Source organism: Leptodactylus fuscus, chromosome 8 (genome assembly GCF_031893055.1).
Source record: "Leptodactylus fuscus isolate aLepFus1 chromosome 8, aLepFus1.hap2, whole genome shotgun sequence".
NCBI classification, from domain to species: Eukaryota; Metazoa; Chordata; class Amphibia; order Anura; family Leptodactylidae; genus Leptodactylus; species Leptodactylus fuscus.
The window spans coordinates 17,817,132-17,840,631 of NC_134272.1; the positions used below are offsets into that span (position 1 = coordinate 17,817,132).

At 45.2% G+C, this 23,500-nt stretch overlaps 3 protein-coding genes across 3 annotated transcripts; all 3 read left to right on the forward strand.

Annotated features, from left to right (window-relative positions):
- Window positions 1-942, forward strand: LOC142217142 (olfactory receptor 2D3-like). Its single transcript, XM_075285333.1, has one exon. It carries the CDS (start codon window positions 1-3, stop codon window positions 940-942), a length of 942 nt encoding a protein of 313 aa, XP_075141434.1.
- Window positions 943-12,376: 11,434 nt separating this feature from the next.
- LOC142217485 (scavenger receptor cysteine-rich type 1 protein M130-like) lies at window positions 12,377-18,774 on the forward strand. Its single transcript, XM_075285750.1, has 9 exons — window positions 12,377-12,531; window positions 13,288-13,608; window positions 13,723-14,043; window positions 14,204-14,521; window positions 15,556-15,894; window positions 16,680-16,991; window positions 17,067-17,384; window positions 17,658-17,966; window positions 18,136-18,774. The coding sequence occupies exons 1-9, from the start codon at window positions 12,411-12,413 to the stop codon at window positions 18,462-18,464; spliced, it is 2,688 nt and encodes an 895-aa protein (XP_075141851.1). The 5' UTR covers window positions 12,377-12,410; the 3' UTR covers window positions 18,465-18,774.
- Window positions 18,775-19,904: 1,130 nt separating this feature from the next.
- LOC142217144 (tripartite motif-containing protein 75-like) lies at window positions 19,905-21,464 on the forward strand. Its single transcript, XM_075285334.1, has one exon. It carries the CDS (start codon window positions 19,905-19,907, stop codon window positions 21,462-21,464), a length of 1,560 nt encoding a protein of 519 aa, XP_075141435.1.
- Window positions 21,465-23,500: the final 2,036 nt, after the last annotated feature.

Consider the following 23,500-nt stretch of genomic DNA (forward strand, 5'->3'; position numbering starts at 1 on the left):
ATGGAGAATTACACGTCTATCGATGACTTCCACCTTTTGCCCTACTTCTTGCATTCAAAGGATAAGTCAATTATTTTCTTAGCGCTGCTTTTAACCTACATCTTTGGACTTGTATGGAATTGTCTTATCATCATCGTCATCTACATGGACCCCCGTTTACATGTACCTCTCTATCTGTTCCTCAGTAATCTCTCTCTAGTGGACATCTGCTATATAATGGTCACCATTCCAAAGCTCCTCCATATGTTAGTGACCAGGAACATCTCAGTATCCAGGTCCTTGTGCCTGACTCAGCTCGGTTTCTTCATACTGGTAGCTAGTACGGAGATTGCCTTGTTGACTTCCATGGCTTTCGACCGGTATGTTGCCATTTGTAAGCCGTTACATTATCATTGTATTATGAACAGAAGGAGATGTCTACTGATCCTGGTGCTCTCCTGGGTATCTGCCGCTGTGAACGCAACCCTTATAACTAGTATCACTTCTATTACCCCTTGGTCCTCCTTAAGAACCATCCACCATTTCTTCTGTGATCTCAAAGCTCTGGCCAAAATCTCTAGCAATGGCCTTGGCTTCCAGTTGGTCTTATATATAGAAAGTCTCATAATTGGAGTCTTAGCATTCGCCATAATTCTAATGTCTTATGTCAAAATTTTCAAGATTGTCTTACTCATCACCTTCTCAGATGGTCAAAGAAAAGCCTTCTCCACCTGCTCATCCCACCTCATGGTCCTCTTTATGTTCTATGGGGTGGGGGTATGTGTCTACATCAGACCGCTGACCCAGAACACAGAAGAACTGGATCAGATCTTTTCTCTATTCTACATTCTGGTGACTCCGACGCTGAACCCCTTGATTTATAGTTTGAGTAATAAGGAAGTCCATGGAGCGCTGCTCAAAATAATGACTCGTTGTACGAGGAAAAGTTCTGTAGCTTTCTAATATAGTTTGCAGACCCTGAGGCAGTGTTCATGCAGATGGCCTTCTGCTTCTGGTGCCAACCACTGCATAGCTCCTGAAGGCTGCCGAAACAGCTGATCCTGTTGGTGGCCAAGAGCACCAAGGACAAATAGTGAAGGGGGATGTCATGTTAAATTAGCCTTCTAGTCCCTTTATTCACAGGATCAGGGGGTTCAAACCCCAATGATCATATTGAATCCCCAGTTTCCACATAATGCTACCATATGTATACTCGAGTAATACAATGGCACATACCACCATTGCTAATGGACAAAAGTGAAAAAAACACTTTACTAGAAATACAGGACGTATCACTGAAGAAAAGCTCGGGGTCCCCTGAAACCAAAGTAAGGGTGCATTCACACTGAGTAAACGCTAGCTTATTCTGAACGTAAAACACGTTCAGAATAAGCGGCGTCTAAAGCAGCTCCATTCATTTCTATGGGAGCGGGGATACGAGCGCTCCCCATAGAAATGAATGGGCTGCTTCTTTCACTCCGTGCAGTCCCATTGAAGTGAATGGGGAGTGCCGGCGTATACGGCAAGCTCTGCTCATGCCGGAGCGTACACGCCGGCACTCCCCATTCACTTCAATGGGACTGCACGGAGTGAAAGAAGCAGCCCATTCATTTCTATGGGGAGCGCTCGTATCCCCGCTCCCATAGAAATGAATGGAGCTGCTTTAGACGCCGCTTATTCTGAACGTGTTTTACGTTCAGAATAAGCTAGCGTTTACTCAGTGTGAATTCACCCTAAAAGTTAAGAGAACTAAGGGGGGACCCTTAAGATAGTGTAGGGTACGGCTGCTTATTCCACCCTCGTAGGCCAACCCTGATAAGATAGTCAGGTTATCATTCTGGAAGAGATGACCCAATGCTGGATCCTGTCTGATGCTGTTTAGCACACTTAACACATGTTCACAAGGGGTAAAATACTTGTCAGAAAAAATCTAATGTATTTTTTTCACCATGGAAAGTGCAGCTGAAGACCAGGCCCCGACATTAGATTACTACCTCAGTTCTAGAGATGGGCCTGTACGGTAATTGGTCCCCGTCAATGGATTTAACCAATGTTTGGTCACCCACCATGGTCTCAACTGTGTTTGCGGGACTGAAATCTGCACAAGTTATGGAAGTGGTGCCTCCTAGTGTTCAAGAGCCTGTTCATTCATGGTCATGTGAGCAAGATGTCACTGCAGGACCTGCAGCGCGGTGAGTTTAGTTGGCTGTGTAGTGCAGGGGAGAGCTAGCTATGGAGGAAGAGAAGAGCAGCTCACAACAGACAACGCCTGTCACAATTGCCGGGTGAGCAGTTGATGTCTACAAGGCCTCGTACACATGACAGAACGCAGACCATAAAATCTGGTCCTTACATCAGCCGGATTGTCTGACACCCAACTCTTTCCAGAGACCTGGACTCCCTGCATCACCATGTTCTATATTGCTAGTGGTCCTTGTCTCCTAGTGGTTGCAATGTCCCATATTATATAGAGTATGGTGGACAGCAGAGGATTTGGAGATCTGTATCAGAAGTTTTATAGGGGTCGAAGGTATCCATATATTGTCGGGTGTAACTATTAATATTACTGTATGATAAGGTGCTATATTGTACAAATACTGTATACACACATATATATATATATATATATATATATATATATATATATATATATAGTATTATACATCAGTATATGTCATGATGATGAATCCAGATATTGACTTTACACTGTGCCATGCTATTTGCATTAGTATACTGTAATAATAAAGTTGTAGATACAAAGCCTGTGCCGTAGCGGGAGAGACTAACAATCCCTCCGGTGACACAATCTAATGTAACACAGGGAAATCAGAGAGGAAATCTCCACTGACATCTATTCATTAGCTGAAGAGGAAAAACAAAAGTGTTACAGTCCTAAAGAGCGATTCATGTGGGAGTAAAGCCCGCTCCACCTGCGGGATCTGCGAGGACGAGCAATGACTGAGAGCTTCTATGTGTCTGTTAACTGTTTTATCTGCATAGTGAATATTGTATATTGAGCTAGTACATTAGCATAGGGGCCTCCATAGCTATGGAGAAAGTATGGAGGGTCTCAGATTTAAGGGAGAACCTATCAGCAAGTGTTTAGATTCCCTACAGCACCACCGCAGGTGAAATGAAGTATTACATGGTTCTAGTTTAAATCAATCACGTCTGTGTAATACAGGGAAATGTTGGGTCCTCCAGAGGGTGAGACTCTTTGTATGTAGTCACTCACACTAATAGATGAAGGTACTGGTCACTCTTAGTTGTAGCACATGGTTCTTTAAAGTAAAACTTTCCAGAGTGGCCCAGTAGTCTGGAGATGGCACATGTAGGAGTAGGCCAAGATGGCGACGTCACTGGTTCACAGTGGCTTTTGGCGACAAAAACTCTTACAGGTTCTACTTGCACAGTGATGAAGATGTTGCACTGACGTAATGGTGTAGGGTCCTTGGGACCTTCTCTTCTCCTTGATGTTAGGTGTGCATAAAGGCATAGGAGACAAGATGGCAAGGTTGACAAGGTTTTGTACAAATGGCACTTTACATACAAGGACAGGAGTGGCAATAGCTCTTCACCACTTCCTCAGTCCTCGACCCTTTCCACTCCAGCAACGTCTGAGACCTAGTCCTCCTTTCCAGCCACTATTGGAGAGACGCAGGGCATGTTTTGGCCATGGACACCTCAGTTTGCTTTCTGGTCAGAAGTGGAGACATTCAGTTAAAAATAGTCACATGAAGCTTAGTCTGTGATCAGAGAGGCCTTGTGGTATGGTACTGCTTCTAGCCCTAACAATAATTAAGGCTGGGTTCATATCTTTTCAGGCAGAAACCTGTGGACCCCATTATAGTCTATGGGGTCCACGGGTTTCCATTTTTCAGGTCCCCAATCAGACCCAAAGAAGAAAAACCCAAACACAGGTGTGAACCTAGCGTCACCTAGAAGGACGACAGAGGTTTCCCACAACCTAGTGTCCTCAATTCAGGCTAATTCCAGACCAACTAGAATTGGCCAAAAACTCACTGGCTAAGGCCATGGCAACCTATCAACCACTAAGCTCCTCCTACCTTCTAGAAACCTCATAGCAGAAGCTCTTAAAATGAGATTAAAGATGGCTACTTAACTCCCCCTCACCTTCTGTCTCTATCCCTCCTCCCTCATAGATTGTAAGCCCTCGCGGCCTGACCTCACAGAGACCACATCCAGGACTATGTTACTTCACACAGTCCCACCCTGACCTCACAGAGACCACGCCCAGGACTATATTACGTCACACAGTCCCACCCTGACCTCACAGAGACCACACCCAGGACTATATTACTTCACACAGTCCCACTCTGACCTCACAGAGACCACGCCCAGGACTATATTACGTCACACAGTCCCACCCTGACCTCACAGAGACCACACCCAGGACTATATTACTTCACACAGTCCCACCCTGACCTCACAGAGACCACACCCAGGACTATATTACTTCAACAGTCCCACTCTGACCTCACAGAGACCACACCCAGGACTATATTACTTCACACAGTCCCACTCTGACCTCACAGAGACCACACCCAGGACTATATTACTTCACACAGTCCCACTCTGACCTCACAGAGACCACACCCAGGACTATATTACTTCAACAGTCCCACTCTGACCTCACAGAGACCACACCCAGGACTATATTACTTCACACAGTCCCACTCTGACCTCACAGAGACCACACCCAGGACTACATTACATCACACAGTCCCACTCTGACCTCACAGAGACCACACCCAGGACTATATTACTTCACACAGTCCCACCCTGACCTCACAGAGACCACACCCAGGACTATATTACTTCAACAGTCCCACTCTGACCTCACAGAGACCACGCCCAGGACTATATTACTTCAACAGTCCCACCCTGACCTCACAGAGACCACACCCAGGACTATATTACTTCACACAGTCCCACCCTAACCTCACAGAGACCACGCCCAGGACTATATTACTCCACACAGTCCCACCCTGACCTCACAGAGACCACACCCAGGACTATATTACTTCAAACAGTCCCACCCTGACCTCACAGAGACCACGCCCAGGACTATATTACTTCACACAGTCCCACTCTGACCTCACAGAGACCACACCCAGGACTATATTACTTCACACAGTCCCACCCTGACCTCACAGAGACCACACCCAGGACTATATTACTTCACACAGTCCCACTCTGACCTCACAGAGACCACGCCCAGGACTATATTACTTCACACAGTCCCACCCTGGCCTCACAGAGACCACACCCAGGACTATGTTACTTCACACAGTCCCACTCTGACCTCACAGAGACCACACCCAGGACTATATTACTTCAACAGTCCCACCCTGACCTCACAGAGACCACGCCCAGGACTATATTACTTCAACAGTCCCACCCTGACCTCACAGAGACCACGCCCAGGACTATATTACTTCACACAGTCCCACTCTAACCTCACAGAGACCACACCCAGGACTACATTACATCACACAGTCCCACTCTGACCTCACAGAGACCACACCCAGGACTATATTACTTCACACAGTCCCACCCTGACCTCACAGAGACCACACCCAGGACTATATTACTTCAACAGTCCCACTCTGACCTCACAGAGACCACGCCCAGGACTATATTACTTCAACAGTCCCACCCTGACCTCACAGAGACCACACCCAGGACTATATTACTTCACACAGTCCCACTCTGACCTCACAGAGACCACACCCAGGACTATATTACTTCAACAGTCCCACCCTGACCTCACAGAGACCACACCCAGGACTATATTACTTCACACAGTCCCACCCTGACCTCACAGAGACCACACCCAGGACTATGTTACTTCAACAGTCCCACTCTGACCTCACAGAGACCACGCCCAGGACTATATTACTTCAACAGTCCCACCCTGACCTCACAGAGACCACACCCAGGACTATATTACTTCACACAGTCCCACTCTGACCTCACAGAGACCACACCCAGGACTACATTACATCACACAGTCCCACTCTGACCTCACAGAGACCACACCCAGGACTATATTACTTCACACAGTCCCACCCTGACCTCACAGAGACCACACCCAGGACTATATTACTTCAACAGTCCCACTCTGACCTCACAGAGACCACGCCCAGGACTATATTACTTCAACAGTCCCACCCTGACCTCACAGAGACCACACCCAGGACTATATTACTTCACACAGTCCCACCCTAACCTCACAGAGACCACGCCCAGGACTATATTACTCCACACAGTCCCACCCTGACCTCACAGAGACCACACCCAGGACTATATTACTTCACACAGTCCCACCCTGACCTCACAGAGACCACACCCAGGACTATATTACTTCACACAGTCCCACTCTGACCTCACAGAGACCACACCCAGGACTATATTACTTCACACAGTCCCACCCTGACCTCACAGAGACCACACCCAGGACTATATTACTTCACACAGTCCCACTCTGACCTCACAGAGACCACGCCCAGGACTATATTACTTCACACAGTCCCACCCTGGCCTCACAGAGACCACGCCCAGGACTATATTACTTCACACAGTCCCACTCTGACCTCACAGAGACCACACCCAGGACTATATTACTTCAACAGTCCCACTCTGACCTCACAGAGACCACACCCAGGACTATATTACTTCACACAGTCCCACTCTGACCTCACAGAGACCACACCCAGGACTACATTACATCACACAGTCCCACTCTGACCTCACAGAGACCACGCCCAGGACTATATTACGTCACACAGTCCCACCCTGACCTCACAGAGACCACACCCAGGACTATATTACTTCACACAGTCCCACTCTGACCTCACAGAGACCACGCCCAGGACTATATTACGTCACACAGTCCCACCCTGACCTCACAGAGACCACACCCAGGACTATATTACTTCACACAGTCCCACTCTGACCTCACAGAGACCACACCCAGGACTATATTACTTCAACAGTCCCACTCTGACCTCACAGAGACCACACCCAGGACTATATTACTTCACACAGTCCCACTCTGACCTCACAGAGACCACACCCAGGACTACATTACATCACACAGTCCCACTCTGACCTCACAGAGACCACACCCAGGACTATATTACTTCACACAGTCCCACCCTGACCTCACAGAGACCACACCCAGGACTATATTACTTCAACAGTCCCACTCTGACCTCACAGAGACCACGCCCAGGACTATATTACTTCAACAGTCCCACCCTGACCTCACAGAGACCACACCCAGGACTATATTACTTCACACAGTCCCACCCTAACCTCACAGAGACCACGCCCAGGACTATATTACTCCACACAGTCCCACCCTGACCTCACAGAGACCACACCCAGGACTATATTACTTCAAACAGTCCCACCCTGACCTCACAGAGACCACGCCCAGGACTATATTACTTCACACAGTCCCACTCTGACCTCACAGAGACCACACCCAGGACTATATTACTTCACACAGTCCCACCCTGACCTCACAGAGACCACACCCAGGACTATATTACTTCACACAGTCCCACTCTGACCTCACAGAGACCACGCCCAGGACTATATTACTTCACACAGTCCCACCCTGGCCTCACAGAGACCACACCCAGGACTATGTTACTTCACACAGTCCCACTCTGACCTCACAGAGACCACACCCAGGACTATATTACTTCAACAGTCCCACCCTGACCTCACAGAGACCACGCCCAGGACTATATTACTTCAACAGTCCCACCCTGACCTCACAGAGACCACGCCCAGGACTATATTACTTCAACAGTCCCACCCTGACCTCACAGAGACCACACCCAGGACTATATTACTTCACACAGTCCCACCCTGACCTCACAGAGACCACACCCAGGACTATATTACTTCACACAGTCCCACCCTGACCTCACAAAGACCACACCCAGGACTATATTACTCCACACAGTCCCACCCTGATCTGACAGGGTGCCACCATGCCACCCTAAGAGATTCTTTCTTGGCTGGTCAAGTCTCTTCACATCTACATCTCTAGAGAGAGCACTGCTCTTCAGCCAAAGTATAAACTCACCACTAGAGATTACCTATCTGTGGGGCTGGCTTGATAAAATGGGGTCTGATGACACAATCCCTTTAAGTAATTTGATCAGGGGGTATTCCATCTTAAACATTTATAGCCTTTCCATTAGATATAGAACCTTAACCCGTGACCAGAAGTCAGATAAAACCTTCATGGATAACGGTCACATAATGGGTGACAACCTCTAGTGGTATTTTACTATGTCCATCGGAGTTTCAACCTGATTTTTACAGACTGTGCATGAATTATCATGTAAAGTTACGTTGCCATCTGCCGCCCCCTATCACTATACCTGTGTATATGTCAGTCTTCACTGTAATTCTGGAATTTTATTCACAAACCAGGTGGGTCTCAGCCTGAATAGAGTGATCAGTCCTGTTCTGATAGATAAGTGTTTGCAGTAATGCTTTAGAGCAAGGACTTTGTGGCAATGTATTACAGCTTCCTGGACAGATTATATGAGGAGAAAACTAGAATATTGCAGAAGGTCATAGACTATACAAGTGTGAGAAGGAGGTATCTGAGTAACTAGCTATAAAGGATCTGGAAATAGCATTATATAGGCTACACTAACTCCTACTGCTGAGGTGAGGGGTGTAAACAGGTTTACTGCTGACCTGAATGGAAGGGGCAATAAAAACAATCTGGGACTTTTCATGCCCCTGATGGGTGGGGTTAGGGTATGTTCACACTGAGATTTTTTGGAGTGGATTTTGACATGGAATCCGCCTCAAAAAACGGCTCCCTTTGACTTCAATGCCCTATCTTGGTGCAGATTCCGTGGCTCTGAGTTGTCAGACTAGCCTTTCCCCCTTAGCCTACCAGCAGGGGTGAACCTACCTTTTTTGCCGCCCGAGGCGGACGACAGAAAGCCGCCCCCCCCTCCTCCGCGTGAGGGGGTGGGGCCGCGCAAAGGGGGCGGAGAGGAGCAAAGGGGGGCGTGGCAGAGCGGCGTTAGCAAGCAGGGAGAGGACCGGCTCTCTGCCTGAGCGTCAGGGGAGGCCAGTGGAGCAGCGCTGCGTCTCTCCATTTTTCAACTGGATTTGGGGACAGAAACCCCTGAACAGAGTTCAAAAGCTGGTGTGAATCCAGCCTTACTTATAGAGCACTATGACATTCCACAACACTATACAGAGATATTGTCAACATAGGACTCACAATCTACATTCCCTATCAGTATGTCTTTGGAGCGTGGGAGGAAACTGGAGTACCTAGAGGAAACCTACCAAACACGGGGAAAACATAACAACTCTAGATTTTGTCCTTGGCTGGAATCGAACCCATGATTGCAGCGCTGTAAGGATATAATGCTAAGCACCGAGCCACCATGCTGTCTGTGAATGTGAACGTTCCGGAAATATTTCCAGGATGACTATTTACTACATCTTCATCTATCTGAACTTTGTTCTCCATGTGACTCAGTAGATGAAGCTCATAAACATAAAACCATAACATTTCTTTATTACCTGTTCGGCACACAGAGCAGATCTATTGACTCTCGGAGCTCTTTCCATTGTGAGGACTATTTCTCGTCTTGGCCGTTCTCTGCAAACTTCACTTTCTAATTGTTTAGATTGTAAAATGGAGACACCAGAATGTAGAAATGGAGACAAAAACATGTCTAAACTATGAAGCTTCTCTTCGTGAAGAACATAGAAAGGTCCACAGTAAGTCAACAAAGCAGATCTTGGTGGAACCCTTCAATATCATCAAAGACGTGAAGTGTATATAAGGCTATTGAGTTTTGCTGTTCCAAGGATGGGACCTGTGTCTGTGTGTCTTGTATGGTCGAAGAACATCGAGGTCACAAGGTGGACCCACACAAAGATACTTGTGGAAAGAGAAAGGAAAGTCTTAAAATTACCTTTGACAATTTGGCCTTATAACAATTTACAAGTCTAAGAAAGACAGAAATTATTTTTGATGTGAACATCGCTCATGATAAAATCATCAGATCCAGTAACCTAAAATCCATAACATCTCAGAAGTATCTGGAAACTTCCAAGAGGTTTAAGTCATGTCAAGTTTTGAGCACCAATGAATTCATCTCTGGACAACCTTACTGGGAAGTAGATGTGAGTAAAGCCAAGAGGTGGATCATTGGGGTGGCCTTCAAGAGCATTGGGAATATAAGGAGCTTCCCCGACCAGCAGCAGAAACACCAGAAATAGTTATTTTAAGAACAAAAAACACACAGTGTGGATAATTACACAAAAAAGGAACAATTGGAAGTCCTTAGCAAAGACAAATGTTACCCCTGCAAACATATGGAAGAAGACCACCTTTCTGGAATTACCTTTAAATTTCCATTGCTAGGGTTGTATCAAGTGGGTTTGTACACAGTGATGTCACAGTATAGGGATAATACACACAGTGATGTCACAGTACAGGATAATACACACAGTAATGTCACAGTATAGGGATAATACACACAGTGATGTCACAGTACAGGATAATACACACAGTGATGTCACAGTACAGAGATAATACACACAGTGATGTCACAGTACAGGGATAATACACATAGTGATGTCACAGTACAGGATAATACACACAGTAATGTCACAGTATAGGGATAATACACACAGTGATGTCACAGTACAGGATAATACACACAGTGATGTCACAGTACAGAGATAATACACACAGTGATGTCACAGTACAGGGATAATACACATAGTGATGTCACAGTATAGGGATAATACACACAGTGATGTCACAGTACAGGATAATACACACAGCGATGTCACAGTACAGGGATAATACACACAGTGATGTCACAGTACAGGGATAATACACACAGTGATGTCACAGTACAGAGATAATACACACAGTGATGTCACAGTATAGGGATAATACACACAGCGATGTCACAGTACAGGGATAATACACACAGTGATGTCACAGTACAGGATAATACACACAGTGATGTCACAGTACAGAGATAATACACACAGCGATGTCACAGTACAGGGATAATACACACAGTGATGTCACAGTACAGGGATAATACACACAGTGATGTCACAGTACAGGATAATACACACAGTGATGTCACAGTACAGAGATAATACACACAGCGATGTCACAGTACAGGGATAATACACACAGTGATGTCACAGTACAGGGATAATACACACAGTGATGTCACAGTACAGGAGAATACACACAGTGATGTCACAGTACAGGATAATACACACAGTGATGTCACAGTACAGAGATAATACACACAGTGATGTCACAGTACAGAGATAATACACACAGCGATGTCACAGTACAGAGATAATACACACAGCGATGTCACAGTACAGAGATAATACACACAGTGATGTCACAGTACAGAGATAATACACACAGTGATGTCACAGTACAGGGATAATACACACAGTGATGTCACAGTACAGAGATAATACACACAGCGATGTCACAGTACAGGGATAATACACACAGTGATGTCACAGTACAGGGATAATACACACAGTGATGTCACAGTACAGGGATAATACACACAGTGATGTCACAGTACAGGATAATACACACAGTGATGTCACAGTACAGGGATAATACACACAGTGATGTCACAGTATAGGGATAATACACACAGTGATGTCACAGTACAGGATAATACACACAGTGATGTCACAGTACAGAGATAATACACACAGCAATGTCACAGTACAGGGATAATACACACAGTGATGTCACAGTATAGGGATAATACACACAGTGATGTCACAGTATAGGGATAATACACACAGTGATGTCACAGTACAGGATAATACACACAGTGATGTCACAGTACAGGGATAATACACACAGTGATGTCACAGTACAGGGATAATATACACAGTGATGTCACAGCACAGAGATAATACATACAGTGATGTCACAGTACAGAGATAATACATACAGTGATGTCACAGTACAGGATAATACACACAGTGATGTCACAGTACAGAGATAATACATACAGTGATGTCACAGTACAGAGATAATACACACAGTGATGTCACAGTACAGAGATAATACATACAGTGATGTCACAGTACAGGGATAATACACACAGTGATGTCAGAGATAATAATAACAGACAGGCAGTATAGGGATGTAGATAGATATTTGGGAGTTTCTATCTATCTATGAGATGATGTCCATCCTTCCACTCTCAGTAAATATTTGACATTCCTGAGATAAGAATCCTCCTTCCTTCCAATCACCACTGGGAGAATATCCAGGATATTCCATTCTTGTCGTATTTCTGCCTCTACAATAGGACTGGAGGAGATTTATACTGCAGATGTGGAGAGTATCAGAACTTACCACTAGGACCAGAGCGTTACATGAACTTAACATGGAACATAACAAGCAGCTTGGGACTGTGATAGTCCTGCTCATTGCCGTGGTGGCCGCCATTGCGGGTGAGTACTACTACTAACCTCAAGGAGTCTTCATTGGTTACCTCCCATCTGGGTACATGCACATTACACTCTACCCTCCTCATTGGGTTATTGTAGCTGCAAAGACCCTCTTTGCTTCTATACCTTCTGAGAACCTATGTGCCGAGGGGTGTTAAGGGACATTGCTACCTGACCTCTGAAACCACGCAGCCTGGGCCAATGAGCCCATATTTGATAAGTAGCAGTACCATTTTGTATATTTAAGGCCTGGTATCACTCCATGAAATATTGAGGATTTTTGGGGGTCTTTTGAATCACTCCTTTAATTCTGAAAATCCTTCTTTTTATGTGGCACTCAGCATCTGAGGGTTCCAGGAGCAATGTCTGCACATAGACCTAGTGCTTTATCTGGGATACAAATTCACTTAGCTCCGCCCCTGCTTATCTTTTTTTTTTTTTTTTTTTTTTTTATAATGTAGATTCTGAGTCCCACACAGAGCTCACAATGTACATTTTTCCCTATCTGTATGTCTTTGGAATATGGGATGGAAATCCATGCAAACACAGGGAGAACATACAAACTCCTTGCAGATGTTTTTTTGCCCTTGGTGGGATTTGAACACCAGGACTCCAGCGCTGCAAGGCTGCAGTGCTAACCACTGAGCCACCATGTGGCCCCTCCCCTGCTTATCTTTTTTGCTTAACTGTCTTCAGATTTTTCTGTACTGCTTCCCATGTGTGAACAATGACTTTCTGTTCACTGTCTGCCTGCCATAGATGAGATTGAAGAAGTGAGACTTGTGGGGGGATCTGGCCCCTGTGAGGGGAGAGTGGAGGTGAAGATTAGAGGAGAATGGAGTACAGTGTGTGAAGAAGACTGGGATGAGAAGAGCACAGCGGTGGTTTGTAGACATTTGGGATGCCCTCAGGTATCAGGCTATGATCCCCAAGTGTCCTCATTCGAGGCCGGTACTGGGACAGTTTGGTTGACGAGTGTGACCTGCAAGGGGCAAGAAGAATCTCTGAACCAGTGCAAATATTCTATCGAAACAGGAGACGTTTGTAACCACAAGAAGGACATCGGTGTTGTCTGCAGAGGTAAGACATTCCTCTAGAACAAAAGGATTTATATTTACAGGGATATTGTTTTACATGTGTAGTCTGCACCTGATGGCTCCTGCAGTCTGGTGAATATATCTCACCTCTTTACAGGTGACATGGAGGAGATAAGACTGGCCGGTGGTGGCAATGAGTGTGAGGGACGAGTGGAGGTGAAGCACAGAGGACAGTGGGGCACTATATGCGGTCTGGACTGGTACACAAGTAATGCCCTTGTGGTCTGTAGACAATTGGGCTGCAAACTCACTGATGAACCCCAGGTCAAGGCGGCTTCATTTGGAGCAGGAACGGGCAAAGTCTGGCTCAGTAATGTCAAGTGTGTGGGAGACGAGAGTGCGGTGTGGGACTGTAAGCACCAAATGTGGGGAAGTGGTTCATGCAAACATCGATATGACGCTGGAGTTATCTGCTCAGGTACAAAAATATGCCTATGTTATACCAGCTGTACATATAGAATTGTTATACCAGTGTGGTCTATATCACTATATACATATCTAAGAAAGAAAGATATACCACTTATAGATATATAACTATATGTATAATACTGTTATTCATACACATTTGCTTACTATAGGTGGTCCCCAGGAGCTGAGACTTGTAGGAGGAACCAGTGTGTGTGAGGGTAGACTGGAGGTCCGTCACCACGGCGTCTGGGGCACAGTATGTGGTGACTATTGGAATGACAAAGATGCAGCGGTCGTTTGCCAGCAGTTGGGCTGCAGCACCTCCGGGAGTCAAATAAAGGCGACGTCATTTGGGCCTGGATCTGGGAACGTTTGGTTCAGTAATGTTGACTGCACAGGAGAGGAGTCAAACCTTTGGCAATGTCGGCACCAGATGTGGGGTCATCCATTCTGTGACCACGAGCAAGACGTGGGGGTCATGTGTGCAGGTAATGGGTGTGGGTGACAAACCTTGGGAGAGCTATGGTAATCCCACTGGCTTCAGATGCCTGTATATCTGGTTGCGTTTTTATGTTCTTCTCCTCCAGATGTTCAGGCCTCATCCATCTATCACCGCATTGGGAATTGTGCAACTCTTGTAATTTGTGCCAAAAAGTTCTAAAAACAGAATTGGTGTCTTGCCCAAGATGATTTTGGGTCCAAGTTGTAAAAATTCTCATGTAGCACATCACACAGTGTGTCAGAGCCTTGTGTTCGAGTGAAAACAAGAAATTCATCAAGAGTCTTCTCAATATTTTTGTAAACTATAGCAAAGGGACAAAAAAAAAAAACCATAAACAGACCCAAATATTAAAGTCCTGTGTATTCATGAGCGTTCCTCTTCCCTTAGGCTGCATTCACACTGAGTAAACGCTAGCTTATTTTGTAGAGTAAAATTACACTTGTAAATTTTGCTATCCCATTGCCTTCAATGATATTTTTTTACAAGTGTAAAAATACGCCTGTAAAAAATACGCCTGTAAAAAATACGCCTGTAAAAATACGCCTGTAAAATGTCATTGAAGTCAATGGGATAGCAAAATTTACAAGTGTAATTTTACTCTACAAAATAAGCTAGCGTTTACTCAGTGTGAATGCACCCTAAAATTACACTTGTAAATTTTGCTATCCCATTGACTTCAATGACATTTTACAGGCGTATTTTTACAGGCGTATTTTTTACAGGCGTATTTTTTACAGGCGTATTTTTACACTTGTAAAAAAATATCATTGAAGTCAATGGGATAGCAAAATTTACAAGTGTAATTTTACTCTACAAAATAAGCTAGCGTTTACTCAGTGTGAATGCACCCTATGTCCTTCACTAGTCCTCCAGGGCTTCTCTTCCACCTTTAATGGAAGTTACAACCACTAGCAGCTATTTTGGAGGCCTTCAAAAGTCACTCGGCCACCCAAAGTCTCAGACACCTTTCACCCCTGACCAACAGTCACTACTGACCATCCTATGATCTCATGTCCACAGGTGAACCAGAAGAGGTCCGGCTTGTAGATGGAAAGAATGAGTGTGAGGGAAGGCTGATGGTCCAACATCGGGGACAATGGGGTACAGTGTGCGCCTATTTCTGGGGCATCAAAGAGGCCACTGTGGTTTGTAAGCAATTGGGATGTGGTGGTCACCATGAAGATGACCTACAAGCCAAAGTCACCAGCTTTGGAGCTGGATCTGGAAAGATCTGGCTGAGTCACGTAAAATGTTCAGGAGAAGAGTCAGCTCTATGGGAGTGTAAACACCCAATGTGGGGAATCGAGCGTTGTGGACACAAGAATGATGTCGGGGTCATCTGTGAGGATAAAAGGACAGGTAAGTCGGTGCTGGTTGATCCAAATTCCCTGCAGAAGCATAGCCTGCATACTGTGTTATTACTGAGATCAATGCGAGCTGGATTTACCAAAGGAGTGGATTACTATTTTTAAGTTCCTTCACATGGTATATCCCCCCAAGTTCCTCAGACTATAACACCAAGTAAAGCTCTGAGTACTTATCTCTCCTTGAAATCCCCACTTCTTATCTAGTCCTCACAACTATTTTAGAACACTGCTGCTGCACAGGAGTTGTGAAAGCGCCTCCTTGTGTATTCAATGTGTTATTATTGAATACAGTGCATACAGTAAGCTCCTGAGCTCCCCCTAGTGCTGACAGTATGCAGTAAGGTACTGAGCTCCCCCTAGTGCTGACAGTATGCAGTAAGCTCATGAGCACACACCCCCCCCCCCAGTGCTGACAGTATGCTATAGACTCCCCCTAGTGATGACAGTTTATATTAAGCTCCTATGCTCCCTCTTCTGATGACAGCATGCAGTAAGCTCACCCTACTAATGAGAATATGCCGTAAGCTCTTGAGCTCCTCCTACAGGTTATAGTATGCAGTAAGGTATTGAACTCCTCCTACCAGTGATAGTATGCAGTAAGCTCCTGTGCTCCCCCTAGTGGTGACAGTATGCAATAAGCTCTTGGGCTCCTCCAAGTAGTGACAATATGTAGTAATCTCCTAAGCCCCTGCCCCTCACTGGTAAGCTCTTGCGCTCCCCCTAGCGGTGACTACTAACAGTAAGAATTTTATTTTATTAATTTTTTTCTCTTACAAGGGATGAGCAGCGACTTCCGGTTAACAAATGGCAGTCAAAGATGTGCAGGAAGAGTGGAGATGATGTCTTCCGGGAAGTGGGGTGCCCTGTGCCTCTCACATTGGGACCTCCAAGCTGCCAACGTTCTTTGTAGACAGTTACAGTGTGGCACGGCCGTATCCATCTCTGATGGGGGTGATTCTGGAGAAAACCTTGCCTGGCCCGATGAGTTTCATTGTGAAGGTATCGAGTCCAATCTCAGGGAATGCACAAAGACAGTACTGGGGAACAGTAGGTGTCCGCGCCAGTCCACGGCAGGTGTCAGATGTTCAGGTAGGTACTGGAAATACTCTTAACCATTGACCGTCTGATAGAACCAATCCTGACCATCATCAATATACTGAACAGGTACCATGGAGTCTGTACGTCTGGTCAGTGGGACAAGTCACTGTGATGGTAGACTGGAGGTCTTGGAGAATGATATCTGGGGACGAGTGACCGACCAGGAGTGGGACATCAAAGAAGCCCAAGTTATATGTAGAGAGCTACACTGTGGAGAAGTCATTGATCTGTTCACTCTACAAGGGCCGGCGCATGGAGTCATACAATGGGATAATATTATATGTCAAGGAAGCGAGAGACAAATAAAAGAGTGTTTGAAGACCCAACACAAGTCTTCTGATGTCTCTACTGACCTCACGAGAGACGTAGGAGTCATCTGCTCAGGTTGGATATCCACATCTTGTGCACATTGTGATAATAACAGTGATATAGCAGAAATGTAATAGGGACCCCATGCCCGTGAATTTAGACCAATATCAGACTTAAGTTCTTTAAGCCCACCAGATAAAATTATTCTAGGGGCCTATCAAATTTGGGTGTCATCTATTGGTCCATTACTGCATTAGAGTTTGGGCCCACTGGAGGATCCTCTGGTACTCTAGAGGGCCAGGCCCACACAGATGTAGACCCTGTTTCATCTTTTTTCCTGCATTACAGAGAGTGGAAGTGTTCAGCTGGTGGACGGCCCTGGACGTTGTGCCGGGACAGTGCAGGTTTATCACCGAGGAGAATGGGCAATGGTCAGCGGTGATTCATGGACTTTGGCCAATGCTGAGATAGTCTGCAGAGAGCTGAAGTGCGGCCATGCCATTAATGCCAACACTATGGAGGTGAACGGAGCTGGGAAGGTATGGCTGAAGGATTTAAGATGTGCTGGCCAAGAAAACAAATTACGGGAATGTTCCTCAAGTTCATGGAGACAGGTGGACTCTGGGGACAAGGAAGCCGCAAGACTTGTGTGTTCAGGTAAGATAAGACATCTCAATCTATCCTGACCAGAGGTCAATATCTGATGCCTAAACTTTTCTATCGATCCCTAAAAGGTCAGAGGACTATTTAGTGGCACTTGTTGGTGAGAACAGATGGACATGCACAAAATATAATGTGATTTTTTTTTTATTTTTTTTTTTGGCAGAGTTCATAGATTTCCGCCTTGCGGGAGGAGCTAACAGGTGTGAGGGAACACTGGAAATCTACCATAATGGAAATTGGGGATCGGTCTGCAATAATGTGATGACAGGTCATATGGCGTCTCTCGTATGCAAGCAGCTGGAGTGTGGAACCAGCGGGCTATACCAGGGGGCGGCTTCTACATCTGATGCTGACGCTGCCCCCTCCTGGCTGAAATTTATTCATTGTAGAAATCGTGACAGATCTCTCAGTGAGTGCCTTTCATCTACATGGGGCCGAACAACGTGTGATATAAAAGCTCATATTAAATGTGCACATGAAGGATCTGCCTGATATAAGCCTATAATAATAGGGATCTCAGTCTCAAAGGGGAAGTCTCACTGAAGCAGAAGGAGTAAATTATATTACGCACGGATGATGAACCTGGGCCCCAAGCTAGATATGAGAACTAGGGCCACAGTATCTGACCTAATGTCTCATTAAAATTCATTAAACACAATGATAACCTATTTATGGGTGTATGTCTTTGTATGTATAGTCTGTATCACTATAAGTATCATGGATGAACTATACATATCTAATTACAGTATACAGAGGATGCCCAGGTTATACCAGGGAATCCTATATACAAGACGATGTATAACTTATACCAGCTGTATATATAATTATATACAGGAGATCCCCAGGTTATACCAGCACGCTCCATATCACTATATACAGAAGATGTATAACGTATACCAGCTGTATATATATATAATTATATACAGGATATACCCGGGTTATACCGGCATGCTCCATATCACTATATACAAGATGTATAACTTATACCGGCTGTACATATATAATTATATACGGTATATATCCAGTTTATACCAGCATGCTCCAGATCACTATATACAAGAAGATGTATAACTTGTACCAGCAGTACATATAGAATTATATACAGGAGATACCCAGGTTATTCCGGCATGGTCCATATCACTATATACAAGATGATGTATAACATATACCAACTGTATATATATATAATTATATACAGTATATACCCAGGTTATACTGGCATGGCCCATATCACTATATACAAGATGATGTATAACGTATACCAACTGTATATATGTATAATTATATACAGTATATACCCAGGTTATACTGGCATGGCCCATATCACTATATACAGAAGATGTATAACGTATACCAGCTGTATATATATATATATATATATATATATATATATATACATACAGGAGATCCCCAGGTTATACCAGCACGGTCCATATCACTATATACAAGATGTATAACTTATACCCGCTGTACAAGCTCAAGGGGTATGAATACTTTTGCAAGCCACTGCATTGACTATAATACTGCCCCCTATTATAGAAATACAAGAACCCAAGTTTGAAAGAAACTTCAGCTGAGGAAGAGAAAGTGTGAAAGACCCAATGTAATACGGAGAAGGAAAAGAGTGTGATTATAAGGGGTTAAACCACAAAGTATACATATCAACAATCCAAAGGCAGAGCATTGTAATACCGCCCCCTATTGTCCCATTCCTGATTTACATAATCTTGCACGTGCGCTCAATAAACTACCGATCTCCTTCGGACTCATTTCCTTCTTTCTTACCACCTTTGCCCCGTATCGTACAGTCGTAAGGTGACTGAGATCGTTTATTGTTAGTATTAAAACCAGTATCTCAAGGAGTTCCGCACAGTATACACAGACATCCTCCAACGTGCTGTATGCTATACACGGGGTTTAGGGCAGTGGAACATGGCTCTTGCTGTCTGGAGGAAAGAGCTGACATGTTGCATCTGCCTGGACATCTACACAGGCCCAGTGACCCTCTTGTGCGGTCACAGTTTCTGCATGGAATGTATTCAAGACACCTTCAAGACCCAGAAGGACAACGGAGTCTACTCTTGTCCTGAGTGCAGAACCAACTTCAAGTCCAAGCCAAAACTTCTAAAGAATTTGAGGCTCAACAACATTGTGGAGACCTTAAGGGCCACCCAGAGCGAGACGGGCAAGGACATTCCCTGTACCTTCTGCATTCAGTCCATAGTGCCGGCCATAAAGACCTGCTTTCAGTGTGAAGCTTCTCTGTGTGCTGTCCACATGAAAGTACACAACCCTTCATCTGACCACGTGCTAATGGAGCCCACCACCATCTCCAAGGACCTAAAGTGCTCTACCCACAATAAGATTCTAGAGTATTACTGCACTCATGATGCCACCTGGATCTGCGTATCTTGCCGGCTGGACGGCGACCATAGAGGACATTTGGTGGAGACATTACATGAGGCTTCTGTGAAGAAGAAGCAGGAACTGAGAACCATCAAGGAGAAGATGTCTTCTCAAAGGAAGCTGATCGAGGTAAAGATCCAGACTCTTAGGCAACGTAAGCAAAAAATACATGACACAACGGTCAACCTGAAAGAGTGGACATTTGGGTTCTTCAGGGAGATCACAGATCAAGTCAAGGCTTTGGAGAAGGAAGTTCTTGGAGAGCTCTCCATGCAGAGCAATTTGATGTTGCTCTCAGTCTCAGAGATGATCCATCAGCTGGAGGTCAAAAATAAGAAGCTATTGGCGCAGATTATGGAGGCGGAACAGTTTTGTGCCAACGCCGACCTGTTGGATGTTCTAAGGAAGAGAACCCAATACTACAACCTAAATATTGAAGACGCTTCTCTACCAATCACCAGCCGTCTCGATGAAGGGCCTGTATCTCTGATACTCCACACCGGTCTTAGGCACATTGCTAATGTCTGGCTTGAAAGAGCCAAAAGTCGATTTCCCCAGAAGATAGAGACATGTAAGATCTTACTGGATGCGAAGACTGCTCACCATAATATCCTCCTCTCCAGTGACCTTACATGTGCATCCTATTCTACAATTTCCATGAACTATCCAGATGGGCCGGAGAGATTCAGATCCCAGCAGGTCTTGAGTTCCTCCACGTTCTGCTCAGGGAAACATTACTGGGAAGTGGACGTGAGCAAGGCACCGAAGTGGGTTATTGGAATGGCCTATCACAGTATCGAGAGGAAGATAAATGGAGACCAGTCGTACATTGGATATAACAATAAATCCTGGGGACTGACTTTCCGGACGTATCTCTCAGCTCTGTACAATAAAACCCACTGGAAGATCCACCTGGAGGCTCCACCGCAGTCAGTAGGTATCTACCTAGACCACGGCGCTGGACGTCTGTCCTTCTATGGGCTGCAGCCAGTGCAACACTTACATACATTCACTACCAAGTTCACCGAGCCGCTCTGTGCTGCTTTCTATGTGTTTGAAGATTCCTGTATTAGGATTAAGAGTTAAGCAGCTGCAGAACTACAACTACCAAGATGGCCGCCCGGTCTCACATACTGCTGCTATTCTGTCTCCAAGGTACAAGGGAAGTGGTTGTCCATTTATACAGAACCATTACATCTGCTAGGACTTATAGTCTGGGACACTAGCAAATGTCTTGGAGACTCTCAGAAATGAAGTAAATCTCCTGAAGTCGCAGGCGGATCCTCCAATGTCCTCTATACACTGACCCCTCTCTGTTCCTGGGCTTTCCTCTGCTTTTGGGTGGCACTGAAAACAACGAAGTGATAACAAGAGGCATCAGGATGGTGGCTGTAATGGAGTCAGTGAGCAGGGAAGCACACGAATAGAGAGGGGGCAGGAGTGCACCATCGGGTCTGAGGTCTGTAAATGGAATGGGGGATCAGGCCTGGGGATGTAAACAGGTAGGTTCTGGTCTAGGGGTCCATATATAGGGAGGTTCTGGTCTATATATAGGGAGGTCCTGGTCTAGGGTTCTATATATAGTAAGGTTCTGTCCTAGGGGTGTGAACACATGGAGGTTATGATCAATATATAGGGGGGAGTTCTGGTCTAGGGGTATCTATATAGGGAGGTCCTGGTTAAGGGGTTCATATATAGTAAGGTTCTGTCCTAGGGGTCTGTATATAGGGAGGTTCTGATCAAGGGGTCCATATATAGGAAGGTTCTGGTCTAGGAGTCCATATATAGAGAGGTGAGGATCTAGGGGTCTGTATATAGGGGGTTCTGGTCTAGGGGTCTGTATATAAGGGGGTTCTGGTCTAGGGGTTCATATATAGGGAGGTTCTGGTCTAGGGATCTGTATATAGGGGGTTCTGCTCTAGGGATCTGTCTATAGGGAGACGAGGATCTAGGGGTCCATGTATAGGGAGGTTCTGGTCTAGGGATCCATATATAGAAAGGTTCTGTCCTAGGGGTGTGTACAATGGATCAATATATAGGGGTAAGTTCTGGACTAGGGGTTTCTATATAGGGAGATCCTGGTTAAGGGGACCATATATAGTAAGGTTCTGTCCTAGGGGTCTGTATATAGGGAGGTTCTGGTCTAGGGGTCTGTATATAGGGGGATTCTGGTCTAGGAGTCCATATATAGAGAGGTCAGGATCTAGGAGTCTGTATATAGGGGGGTTCTGGTCTAGGGGTTTGTATATAGGGGTTTCTGGTCTAGGGGTCTATATATAAGGGGGTTCTGGTCTAGGGGTCTGTATATAAGGGGGTTCTGGTCTAAGGTTCCAACCAAGGATTATCCTTGATATAGGGATCTATAGGAGTCTGTAGTCTATATTTAGGCATATATTTAGTCTAGTGGGAGCCTGATCTGACGTCTATCTTCATTCTGGGGTCACTTGTGCTATTTGTGAGTTATTTGCTGCAGATTGTTGACGTGTCTTATAGAAATAAAGAGGAGCCGTATATATGTGATGTGGTTTTTGTATGATGGCTGGACATTATTACACACATAACACGCTATACAGGGCTCTATGATGTCGTATACAGTCCTCACTGATGTAAATCCTGCCCATATTGTTGTAAAGCACTATAAAGTGATCTGGTTTTACCCCGTGTTATTCTATCATTTTACCACAAGATGGCACTGTGTGCTTACTATAACTAGCAGTCCAGCTGTGCTGTTGGGCTGTGTGCAGACTGCGCTGACTATATACAAGCTAACCAGTAATCCCATGTTATTTCTGATGCAACATGGCTGCCCCAATGATGTTAATATGGCTGAAGTCAGACATAAAATATACAAGTATATACCCCCCAAACCCCCTTGTAATGGTATTATGGCTATTGGTATTTATGTAATGCACACGGCATCACGTCATGTCTTACAGGAGAAGCAATGACGGACTGAAGTCATGTGACCACCTCTGTAACGAGCGGTGCGTCTACTTACTGCAACATCTATCCCCCTCCATAGTACACTCCTATAGCTCAGCAGCGCCCCCCAGAGATCACACACGTTACCTGAGTGTAACAAAATGCCTGCAGGCTTTAATAAATACAAGCACAACCTACAC

Coding starts and splice junctions, on each gene's coding strand:
- LOC142217142 (XM_075285333.1), top strand. CDS start 1: ATGGAGAATTACACGTCTATCGATGACTTCCACCTTTTGCCCTACTTC.
- LOC142217144 (XM_075285334.1), top strand. CDS start 19,905: ATGGCTCTTGCTGTCTGGAGGAAAGAGCTGACATGTTGCATCTGCCTG.
- LOC142217485 (XM_075285750.1), top strand. CDS start 12,411: ATGTGGAGAGTATCAGAACTTACCACTAGGACCAGAGCGTTACATGAA. Junction 14,044..14,203: donor CGCTGGAGTTATCTGCTCAG/GTACAAAAATAT, acceptor TGCTTACTATAG/GTGGTCCCCAGGAGCTGAGA. Junction 17,967..18,135: donor CGCAAGACTTGTGTGTTCAG/GTAAGATAAGAC, acceptor TTTTTTTGGCAG/AGTTCATAGATTTCCGCCTT.